At 29.7% G+C, this 13050-nt stretch overlaps 1 protein-coding gene across 1 annotated transcript; it reads left to right on the forward strand.

Annotated features, from left to right (window-relative positions):
* Window positions 1–7117: 7117 nt before the first annotated feature.
* LOC114170647 (serine/threonine-protein kinase BSK5) lies at window positions 7118–10949 on the forward strand. Its single transcript, XM_028056170.1, has 10 exons — window positions 7118–7604; window positions 7708–7931; window positions 8035–8170; window positions 8377–8510; window positions 8587–8692; window positions 8798–8883; window positions 9091–9279; window positions 9437–9601; window positions 10110–10223; window positions 10521–10949. Exons 1-10 carry the CDS (start codon window positions 7523–7525, stop codon window positions 10761–10763), a joined length of 1479 nt encoding a protein of 492 aa, XP_027911971.1. The 5' UTR covers window positions 7118–7522; the 3' UTR covers window positions 10764–10949.
* The last annotated feature ends 2101 nt before the right edge of the window (window positions 10950–13050 follow it).

Consider the following 13050-nt stretch of genomic DNA (forward strand, 5'->3'; position numbering starts at 1 on the left):
TCAAAATCCTACTGTTGTGAAATGGAACAAATAGTAAATAATCTCTTTTTTTTTCGGAAATATGGTGATAATATATTGTTTATTTTAATTTAGATTAAATGAGTCTAAATTATTATTAGTGTTGGAAATCGAGTTTAAATTTCACATTAAATAAAAATAATAAAATTGAATATCATGTAAGAACGAAGACTCATAAATCCATTATCTTACTGTTTTGAGTTGGGTGTGATGATAATCTCTTATATTGATTGGACTCATATTTGACTGGTATTGTATCTCCCTTATTTTATTCATGTTTCTTACGAAATTATTATTAAAAAGACTCTTTCCCTATATATCTTCAGGATGATTATTTTTCATTATTTAAGAATGACAATAAATAATGTGAATTGATGAGTTTTTTCAAACTATTAAGTTTAAAAATCAAATTTACTATTAGATAAACTTAAATATGTGAGTAGTTGCATATAATAATAAGATGTTATATTAATTATGTTAGGGGATTGCAAAGGTTAAGAGTGATTTTAGTAATGATTATGACATGTAAGTTCATTAGTTATGATTTGGTAGTAGTTGTATTCAATGTTTGTAGTTGAAGGGTCGTGAAAAAAAAGGATCTAGGCTTAAATATACATTTGGTCCCTATTTTTGTCAAAATTATTCAATTTGGTCCATATTTTCGTTGTTTGGTCAATTTGGTCCTCATTTTTGTAAAATTGCATTCAATCGAGTCCTTTTGACAAACAATGTTAAAATTGTTAGCGGCACAGTGACACAGTGAAACTGTTTGAATTACGTGTCAAATTTTTTAATATATGATGACACACGTTGACATAGTGTTTCGTTAGTTATATTTTAGGAAAATAAAAGAAAATAAATCACGTAAAAAGATAAAACATAGTTAAGTAAAAAAAATTAAAAAGTTTGAATTGAGGGTTTACTGCAGTGAGAGTTATCCTTGAGTGAAAAACTGAAATTGGGCATTCGAGTGGTCGAGAGATAGGGAAAAATTAGGGTTGGTGAGAAAGGAAAAAATTAAGGTTCTTAGGTGGTGGAGGTTCTTATTCATCAATTAAGATTTGCGAAGAGAGGAAATTGAGCTTAGAGAATAATTTGTAATTGAAGATTGGAGATTACGCTTTGAGATTGCGCTTGGAGGTTGTCATTCTATAACTAGTTTATGTATTATTCAAAACAAGTAATATTAAAGAGTATTCATCAAGAAAGACTTGTTGTTAACATTTATACTCTCTATATGAGTTCATAAATGAAAATATGTTTCTTTATTACGGGAATAGAGTGAATAAGCATGTTCTTAATCGGACAAAAACATTTATTCTTTATTTTATCATCATTATTCTCTTATTATTATGAAAGATAAATTAGAATTTGTATTCACTTATATTATGAAATTATTTTATGATATGAAAGTTTTTTCAAAGATGAGGGGTTTACATTTGAACTGTCTTGGTGTTGCAAGCATACATATGCATGGTTTGTACATCACATGCCTTTCTTGATTTATACTTTGGTATGAAAAGCTACCGGTGTTTTTACCATTTGTATTAATTTGCATTAATAACATGGCATGTCCTATGTCCTTCCCTTTCAATGACAAAGACTCAAATTTCACCACACTCGCGTCAAACCAAGACATCATTGGTATTACACATGCCTCTGTACTTTTTTCTCCACACTCTCATTTACCTCACTATCAATTCCTGCATCCACACCTTTCACAAAACTTCCCACCTTTTCATAGTTTTTACTCATAAATCCTATGTCCATCAAATCAAACTATTCTTGTGTAAACCTGTTACATCTCTGGATTTTACACAGCTTTATATATCAAACTTTACATTTTCATTTATACCGATTGTCACCTTATACATTTATGTATCCACAACTCCAACTTATAATCATTACTTTTAAAGCAATTTTATGAAAAAAAATCTATCTACTCGATCATATTTATACGAATAAATAACATGAGCTGTTTTTATGATGTGAACACGTGGGTTTGGATCTGTGAAAAAAACAACAGAGATTCCTTTTTCCTAGACTAATCCGAAAGGTGCAGGATTTTGTTCAGAGGCATGTTGGAGATTTCTGTGGCAAATCCGAGAGGTGAAATCTTGGGAAGTTTTATTAAAAACTGTGAATGATGCAGAGGGTTGCTTGCAAGGTAGTTTTGTTTATTGTGTGAATGATGCGTGGGAGTGAGAGGTGGAAAGTGATGAAGAAAAGAGGTTTTGATGGAAGATTTTTTGCTTAACCATGTAGGGGTGTGTCTCCCCAAAGAGGTGCATTATTAGTGGAGGTGTTAAAAGAAAAATAAGGGACCATTGGTGTCAAATGTTCCACCACTTATCAACAATTATGAGAAATGTTATAGCTGGATCAGGATGTCCTGTCCAGATAAAAATAAAGCACAATGCCGTTTCTCCACCAATTAATAATGCTCACTAATTATTATTTTAATTACCATATAAATAAATATCTATTATTAAATACCTCTTTGTTTAATTCCTGTAAATATATATACTTTTGTAATTGATGATCTTATTTTACATATTTGATAGGTTATATTTCTATGCCAGGGGTCATGATTATAATCATTGAGAGATTATGGTTTATATATATATATATATATATATATATATATATATATATATATATATATATATATATATATATATATATATATATATGACATTAGTATTATCATATAAGACATTCGACACAATTTTTATCCCAAAATATTAAGACAATAGTGTTATTGATCTTTATTCTTATATAGTGTTTAACTTTGTCTACTATATTTAATGTAATATTTTTAACTCACACTTTGATTATTTCTAACAATGTTTGAGAAGAAATATCATACATCGCACACAACATTTATCAAACACTGATCTGAATTCACATAAAACAATTAATATAAAATCTTAAAACAATAAATTTATAAATATTTTTTTATATAGTATTTATTTTTTTCATTTATATATTTTCAATGAATACCAAAGTTAGAATCTCACACGTGATTCTCATCAATGATAAACTGAAAAAAAAAAATTGTGCATGAAAGTGACATAATGACTAGTTTTAACTGAATCATGTCTTAATTAACTATCATAATCCATTGAGAATCAGCAACCAAAGCCAACAAAAGAAAACTACGGCCACTTCTGTCTCATTGGAGACACAACACTTTCGTTTGCTTTCACAATTTATAAATTATTAGTGGAAATATGGTTTTTTTTTCAAAATAAAATAAAACTCACGAGCTAGAAAAAGTTAAACAGAATATGAGATCAAACAGTGTAATACGTAAAAGAAAATTTTAGACTTCTTCTTTTATTTAGTCTATAAAAACGGAATTGATGTTAAATAAAACTTTATAAACTAAAACGTAGTATTTGAAATTGAAAACATTTAAAATGAGTTTATTTATGATAGTCAAGTGATTAAGGTAGTTCAAGAAATTCTTTTAACTTGATTTGCAATGCAGTGTTTTACCTCTGCATAAATGATTATATAGTTTATTTCAGTTGAACTGCTTTCGAGATAAAATTAGTTTTATTTAAATTTAATTTAACCATTTTTCGGACCTTAATTACTTAGTAATAAATAGCTAGAGATAAAGAAAAAGATATTTTATAACCTGGGTCAAATCAAAGTGGTTCTGTCTTCGGAGTTTGGTGGTACATCAACGATGTCTTGAAAAACAAAATGTTCTCGTGTATAATATATATATATATATATATATATATATATATATATATATATATATTAAATAAACATAATACATTATTAATAAATTCAATATATTTCGAATATTAATTTCATTGAACAGGATAACAATGAGATGTTCGATAATAGTGTGAAATTGTCTAATATAAATAATACTGTATATAATAAATAAATAATAATAACAATAAAAATTAAACATTTTATAATAAGTACACATCTATCTCATAAATTAATTTTATACAATTAAATTAGATTTAAAATTATTCTTAAAATAATATTATAATCATGTCTGTTCTATAAATTTGATATTTGTTAACTTTATTATTTCATATAATCGTATTTTTTATTAAACTACCCGTTAATATTTAATTTAATAATAATAATTCACTTCTTAACAATAATGATATTATTATTTTGATATCTACGAAAAGAAATCTTCACACTTCAAGATTTAGGAATCGAAAGAGATAATGTATATCGTTTTCTCTTTGTTTAATTATATGTTTATTAAGAGATAAGTAACTCTAAAACGAATATTATACTATATATTGTGATTGATTTTAATAATATTATTTTTAAAAACTTAAATTTAAAATATTAATATTCTCATAAAAAATAGTTAAAGTCACTATTATATTTTAATCTTTTATGTAAATGATTTGTTTATTTTACACTCAAAATTGTTTAAAAATAAATATTTAAATTATTTTTTCTAATTACCTATCCGGTTATTCAAAGGATATTTGTAGAACAATTCCACGATTTTTTTATACACGTGAGTATTAATATCTGCAAATGTTTCTATATTTTATTTTATTTTTTAATTTTAAATTAAATTATTTTTTTAAAAACAAATTTAAATAAGATGCACTACAATATAAAAATTAAAAAAAAATCAATATTTTATAAAATAATTTCAATTTCATACTCTAGATAAAAGATAAAATATATAAAATAAAATTTTAAACGATTATTTCATAATACTTTTATTTTGGTTATTTAAATTTAAAAAAAAGCCTTAAATATTCATTAACAATAATAGATATCCACGCATTAAATATCATGATAATGTACATACTTCATCATAAAAATACTTATATTCATTATACTTTAGTATATATATTTTATATCTACACATATTTTAACTTTATATATCATATTTGTCATCTACACATGAGTGAGGTGACTTAACAAATTGGGGAGGGAGATACTCAAGTTATTAATTAAAAAATTATTAATATGTGTAATCAAAATTTAAATATGAATTTGCCATTTATGATAGTTTTTAATTTAACGATGTTGTAACGTTTAAAAAATGTGCATCGATAGATCATCTAGTAGGTAATTGCCATTATTAATTATAGCTTTACAAAATTCATTGATATTTAGATTGAATATTAACTTGTTTGGACTCTTTTATTGAAAACAGAGATGTTTTAATTAGGGATGTTTAATTAACCAAATGCTATAATTATAAAGACCACACTAAAAGCATAATATAAATTGATAAGAAATATAACGTCACTAATCAAATTAATGAAACTTCTCAATCCTTGTGACACTACTGTATATAAAGACAGGGGAACGTTGAAAGTGACTACATAATTATTAGGGCAACAATAAATGTACCTAAGTATCTGTAATAAGATATAATGGGTTATGCAACTAATGTTTTTACTTTGATGGTGACCCTTACATTCTCATTTTTATCTATAAGACATTAATATTGTGATAATACTTATACTTAATTTTACATTCCCTTTCAAAATTTTGATATATCCTTTTCCATGTTTTTTCAAATAAAATATATAAAATATAAAAAATTCCATATCGTTTATATTCATCAAGAGAAAAAAATAAAATCTACATTACGTCAAATTTTGAATTTTATAAATAAAAATATAATAAACCAGATTATAGTAAAAGTGATCAATTAAATATCTATCTTGAAAAAGTTGTCATGGTAAAAGAATAATAAAAATACCAGTAGTTAATAATGGTTAAATCCTTTACAACGTAAGAGGGAGTTTAGAATAAAATCCATTATTAACATATGTGTTAATTTCATTAAAAATAAATAAAATATAACTGTATTTCTATTGTTTTTAATAAAGTTAGTTGGTAACTTTGCATCCTTTAAAAGTAATTAGACGTAAATTGATAAAACTGTTAATAATAAAAAAGTTATTATTTTTTATTTTAAGAATTAAATATTAGACATCCAAGTTTAAGACTTTATTGGTTAGAATCAGTTAGTTTAAGAAAATGATTGTTAAAACACAAACAATGTATGCTTGTAGTGATACATAAGTTTTAAATTTTGGTGATGTCCTTTAAATGTGAAACAACTACGATGGTCCATATAAATGTTACTTTATAAATAAATTATTTATAAAGTAACATTAATTTAAGATCAGTAACCGGTTTAACTAAATTGTAAAATCAACTTTAAATTTTTATAAAAAAATTCAAAATCTGATAAAAAAAAGTTACACAAAAAAAGAAGTGTATAGTAAATCATTAAATCAACGAAAATGGTTGATATAGTATCATTTAATTTTTTAATAAAATAAAATAAACTTAAAATATTTTTATTTTCTAAATATAATCATGTTATTGATAACATCAATGTCTATCACTAAATTTTTACTTAAATATTAGGTTTAATATAGGTCTCTTATACATTTTTTCTAATATAAATAAATTATAAATAATTTAATTATTTTCATTAAAAATCTCTTGGATAATAAAAGAATCATCACTCATATAAATAATAATAAATATTTTCCTTTATATCAAACAATTTTATTATTCAATAAATTTGAATTAAAAAAATTACTTACCATCTTTCATAAATTATCATAAATTATAATGTTGTTTAATATTTATTACAAAAATAAAACTCATACCGTAAATTAATATTATTTTTGTCATTCAATTGATATTGAAACTAAAACAGGACCAAGTTTCTAAGGCATAGTTAAAGAGTGAATTTGCTTGATATATTTTTGAAAAAACTATTTATTGTACTTTTTAACTGTTTGTTTAATTTATAATATAATTAACAATAACTTATTTTATAAGTTATTTGGAGAAGTTTACCAGAGTAAATTTGGGTAAAATTGTTTTCAAAAGTACATAGGAATATATCAAATAAAAAGTATTGATTATAGTGATTATTCATGTTTTATAAGAATGACTTATATTTTATTATTTTAATTTAACATGAAACCCATCTTGTAGAAGAGTTTTTTTTTTTTTATATGTATGGTTGTGTTGTGTCTGCATCCAAAAGGAAGAAACCTTAAAAAGTAAAAATGTTAGAGACTAATAATAATGAAAATAATAATTGAAAAGGGTAAAAGCAAGGAAGTGCAAAGGTGTGTGAGAAGAAAGGAGGAATGATGAAGAGAAGAGGTGACTGATATCATTGATTCACTGCAGCAGCAGGAGCAGCACCACCGCAGCAAACACTCACCAAAGAAAAAATAAAACCTTTGGATCCCAAAAAACCCATTTTTTTTCCCACCCAACTTTCTCTCTTCCCAAACACCGCTTTCTCCTTTCTTTTATCCCTTCCATGCCACACTCCTCTTAAATTCCCCTTTTTTAATTTTATCTTTCTTCTCTCCAACCCCTTCTTCTTCTTCTCTTCTTCTTCTTCTTCTTCCATTAAACTGACACATCAAGAGTTGTAAGAGTTGTTGCTGTTGCTGTTGTTCTTACTCTCTCTCTTGCTCTCACTGTTGCTGTGATTGCACTCTCTCCGATGGGAGCTCGTTGCTCTAAATTCTCTCTCTGCTGGTGGCCTTCCCATGTCAAATCAAACCTCCATGATTTATCTGATAATGGTGACTTTGCTTTTCCACTTCACTGGGGACACACAAACAAAACCAAGGAGGTATTTTTAATTTTAATGCTAACTTTATTTTTGTTTTTGATTTGTGGGTACAGATGATGATGAGAAGAAGAATGAGAAGGATCCTTGGGGAGGGTTCAGTGAGTACAGTTTGGATCAGCTCAGAGTTGCCACCTCAGGATTCTCACCAGACAACATTGTCTCGGAACACGGTGAGAAAGCTCCAAATGTTGTCTACAAAGGGAGGCTTGAGGACGATAGGACGGTGGCTGTGAAGCGCTTCAATAAGTCTGCTTGGCCTGATTCTCGACAATTCCTAGTTCGTGCCACTGCTTCTGATTTTTGCTTTTTTTTTTTGCCCAGTGTGGTGTGAGTGGAATTTTATGTCTGATTTTGGTGTCTTGTTTGGTTGGACCTTTCAGGAGGAGGCACGTGCTGTGGGGCAGCTCAGGAATGAAAGATTGGCTAACTTGGTTGGGTGTTGCTGCGAGGGAGAAGAGAGATTGCTTGTTGCAGAGTTCATGCCCAATGAAACTCTCTCTAAACACCTTTTTCATTGTGAGTTTTCCGTTTATTTTATCTTTTATATGTTTTATATTTATTCTGCAATCAACGGAAGAGAAGATCTAATCTTGATGTCACTTAGTTAAACCCCTTTTGCATTTTCAATATTTTGCTTTAGAAGCTACATCAAGATTAAAATTTGAGTGATGTCTTCTCTGAAATCTGACTCATTTCGTGACTTGAATGAACTGCTCTGGCAGGGGAAGCCCAGCCTATGAAATGGGCAATGAGGCTGAGGGTGGCCTTGTATTTAGCTCAAGCTTTGGAATACTGCAGCAGTAAAGGAAGAGCATTGTACCATGATCTTAATGCTTATAGAATTTTGTTTGATCAGGTGCTTCATCTTTTAACCTCTTTTTGTTCCTCTTTCGTTATGTTTTGACAACTTATGTGGTACCATTGGTGGACAGGAAGGCAACCCTAGACTCTCTTGTTTTGGACTCATGAAAAACAGTAGGGATGGCAGAAGCTATAGTACAAATTTAGCCTTCACACCTCCAGAGTACTTGAGAACAGGTAATATAGCCTTTTCGTTGTTAATATTGTATTATTTGGGGCTAAAGGACCTTTTTGTTAATTTCGTGCCTTCTGGTTTTTCCTATGGTTTTTCAAATGTGGCAGGAAGGATCACTGCTGAAAGTGTAGTTTACAGTTTTGGTACCCTATTGCTTGATCTTCTCAGTGGAAAGCATATCCCACCGAGTCATGTACATTCCCTCTTTCCAATTTCGTGTTCATTTTAATTTAAGGTGGCATTGTGTTTATAGTAAACTTTGACCTTTACAATGTCAGCTCTTTACGGTTGGATTTTACCAGATTTGCAGTAACATCATTTTTGGTTTGGTTTAAAATGATATATTCTATATGGTGTTTCATAAATAAAGAGGTATATTAACTAACCCCTTTACATGCAGGCACTTGATCTTATACGAGGCAAAAATTTTCTGTTGCTGATGGACTCATGTTTGGAAGGTCATTTTTCAAATGATGATGGGACTGAGTTAGTGAGATTAGCTTCGCGTTGTTTGCAATATGAACCTCGTGAGAGACCAAATGTTAAATCGCTTGTGACTGCTCTCACCCCTCTTCAGAAAGAAACTTCGGTATGCCCTTCTTCTTCCCTCCTGCTTTTCTTTTTTTGTCAAGTTATTCTATCAATTCAATCAAGGATCAAAATTTACTTGGCTGATATTTATATATCAATGAAGGCATTTGGAATCGTAGCAATGTATTTGGTTTGAAGCTTGTGGTACTTTGCAGGTACCGTCATATGTTTTGATGGGCATACCAGATCGGAGCCTGTCATCAAAGGAAACAGTTTCATTAACACCTTTTGGTGACGCTTGTTCCAGAAGAGATCTGACTGCAGTACATGAGATTTTGGATAAAGTGGGCTACAAGGATGATGAAGATGTTGCTAATGAGGTAATTCATAGGTTCTGTTTCTTTCTCTGCTTAGACTTTTATTCAGCGAGTATAGGGGCCCTCCATTTTTGTCTACACAATTTTGAAACCTGCTTGATGCAGATCTAGTTGTTTGACATTGGTCATGGGTAACTACAGACATCGCGTTGTAAACCTTTCATATCCATGACAGTTTCCCTTTTGCATTTCTTCATTCTAATGCCATCTTCTGGTTCTGGTTCTGCTTTTCCAATGCCACCATTTTAGAGAAACAAATTCTGTAGTATGACAAACAGATTCTGGTTTTGGTTCTTCTTTTCCAATGCCACCATTTTAGAGAAACAAATTCTGTAGTATGACAAACAAATTCTGGATTTGGTTCTGCTTTTCCAATGCCACCACTTTAGAAGAACAAATTCTGTAGTATGACAAACGAAGTGTTTTTTGCTAATTCTTTTGTAGTTCATAGCAGAGCTGGACCTCCCTTGTATAATGGATTTGTATTTTGTCTACTTTCATGTTGTCACAGCTTTCCTTTCAAATGTGGACAAATCAAATACAAGATACTCTAAATTCTAAGAAGCAAGGCGATTCTGCTTTCCATGCTAGAGACTTCTCTACAGCCATTGACTGCTATACACAAGTAAGTCAGCTAGAAATGCAAGACTAATGATTACTCTGTTAATGAAGTATTTACTGGCATATCTACCAACAGTTGCTTTTCTAGATTGAATGTTTTGGCTATTACAATTTTGGTACTATAAAGGAGGGTACTTTGGATTCATCCAAAACCTTGGAAAATTAATGTTTGGGGCAATTTAAAATCATACTGTACATCTTCAAAGTTGCAAGAAGAGGGAGGTTCATCTATAGTTGATGGATATGCATGCCAACTTTCTTTTTGCTAGACCGAGTTTCAGTATTCTTGTTCTGTGTGTAGTTCATCGATGGTGGAACCATGGTATCACCTACCGTGTATGCCAGACGCTGCTTATGCTATCTGATGAATGACATGGCTCAAGAGGCACTTGGAGATGCCATGCATGCTCAATCAATATCTCCAACCTGGCCCACTGCATACTATCTTCAAGCAGCTGCTCTCTTCAGCCTTGGCATGGACAATGATGCACAGGAAAGTCTTAAAGATGGAACAACACTGGAAACCAGGAAGTATAGAAACTGAAACTGTATAGTCTTTTTCTCTCTTCTACTTCCTCTCATTGATCAAGCGAAATTTTTACATATCACTGTTAGTTGTATGTAATTTATATATGCTTTTTAGACTCCAACCATGACTCTATGGCCTCCCTGCATTCTCTTGTATTTTTGGTCCAATGATGTGAATCTCATTGCTCACGTTCTCCTTAAAGATGTCCTATTTTCAATCTAAATACTTAACAAATTCACGAACAAGTAAATATTAGTATTTGATTCACCCCATCACCCACTATTCGTAATTTGTCAGTAACTAGTAACCAGCACACTACATACTGGTATATTTTTATCTGATATGATGTCTAATGATGAATAATTGTATAACTTGGATTATATATACCATATTTCTCAGAAGTTTCAAACAAGGTGATGGCTCATTTTAGTTTTCACACTTTCACCCAAGATCATTCTCTATTCACACGGGTGATTTGAGCTTGTAGCAGAATTATGCATCAGAACTAAAATGTTTTTTATTATGAAATCAGTAACATTCTAATAAACATAGCTCAACACAAAAAATGTTTTGGTGGTAGATTAGTATATATTAGTCCATTCAGAACACATTTAAAAACAATAGAGAATTGTAGCACGAAGAAAGCATTATATTACTATGATAATAATATATATGAAACATTATCCACTCGCCTTAACAGAAGTTATGATTAGAAAATTGAAGAATAAAATTGACGAAGGGTAACTAATCTCCCTTTCTAAACCAAAAGAAAGACCTTGCTAAGTATTCGATTAACCCTACGCTCAAGCATGTAGTATCTAGCTATAAACACGAAAAAATAAGGCTCGAGTTTCAAAGCTTTTCTACTATGTTGGACACATTATCATGAATGTGAGAAACAAAACAGGTGCACATGATAGCCCTGCTGAAGAACCATCAAGTAAAAAAAAAACTGTCTTGGTAATTGTGAAATAAACATACATTTTTTTCCTCCTTGACACAACATAAATCATGATACGAAATTAAAAGAAAAGTTCTTAGGATATCACTAAACAGTGTAACCTATAAACTGTTACATATCAATTATTGCCTGGGTTGGTTTATGATGCTCACTGGTTCAACAGGTTTCTGGTGTCTGTTAAATATACAATAATAGTTGAAGCTAAAATACAAATTCAGAAACAAAAAAAATGCGTGAAGAGATTCACTGTGCGAAGATGATAATAAGTATAGATTTTGAGTCAGACTATGACAAATGTATCAGCAGAGCACAAAGTCTGTAAAAGGAAAATTATTCAATGTCAGAGCCAACTGACAAACGCGAAAAAACATGTGAAGGATTCATGTAAGGCATTCCATATTGACCAACTGAACCAATTTTTGTCCCAGGGCCTATTTTTTCATATTTAATGTTGCTGAATTAGAAAAGAAAAAAAAAATATCACAAAAAAGGATGAATTACTAGAATCAAACCTCGCTTGTTACCTAAAGATGCAGATTTAATTCCTCAATCTCAAAATGGTGCAAGTCTTTTCTGAGAACCTTGAATCTCTACCTTCTCAGCCTATAAAATTCAGGTACCAAGAAAGGATTACAGAAATAGATAAAATTAAGCGTTTTCGGTTCTGAAATGAACCCTATTGGGCCGTATTATAAGGCCATCATGCTAACATGTTTGGGGCACCCCAAATGATTTCTCCCAAAAAGTTTTTAATTTCTACTTTCCGGAAGAGTTTTTATTTTCTACTTTGCCTTCCACAGTAAAAGTAAACAGTAAATTTTCTTTCTCCACTATTTTATACATCAGCCCACCTTTGCACTCCAAATAAATGTCATTAATGTCGAGGTCTGATTCAGGATTTTGAATTGCGGATGTTGATATCTGATTCACGCGTTTTGAAATAATGTTGATGATGTGGATTTGGTAACTCAACCATTGCGAATGTCGACATGTGGTTTAGGATGTTGTATTGTGGAGGTCAACATCTGGTTCACACATTTTGATATAATGTTTACGGATATGGTTTGCTAACTCAACAATTACGGATATCGACATCCGAGTCACGCATTTTGAATATCTGACTACAGATGTGGATTCTGAACTACAGCATTACGGATGTCGACATCCGGTTGAGAGATTTCAGAACGGATGTCGACATCCGATTTCCTTTTTTTTCAATTCTTGATTTGTGTAATTTTAACAATTTTTTGAAAAATGTTTCTTATAAATTAAAAATAATAAATATTAATATTATATACTTAAAAATATTTATATAAATTAATATAACATAAATTATATTTT

This window comes from Vigna unguiculata, chromosome 11, assembly GCF_004118075.2.
Source record: "Vigna unguiculata cultivar IT97K-499-35 chromosome 11, ASM411807v1, whole genome shotgun sequence".
NCBI classification, from domain to species: Eukaryota; Viridiplantae; Streptophyta; class Magnoliopsida; order Fabales; family Fabaceae; genus Vigna; species Vigna unguiculata.

Coding starts and splice junctions, on each gene's coding strand:
- LOC114170647 (XM_028056170.1), top strand. CDS start 7,523: ATGGGAGCTCGTTGCTCTAAATTCTCTCTCTGCTGGTGGCCTTCCCAT. Junction 7,932..8,034: donor CTGATTCTCGACAATTCCTA/GTTCGTGCCACT, acceptor TGGACCTTTCAG/GAGGAGGCACGTGCTGTGGG. Junction 8,171..8,376: donor CTCTAAACACCTTTTTCATT/GTGAGTTTTCCG, acceptor CTGCTCTGGCAG/GGGAAGCCCAGCCTATGAAA.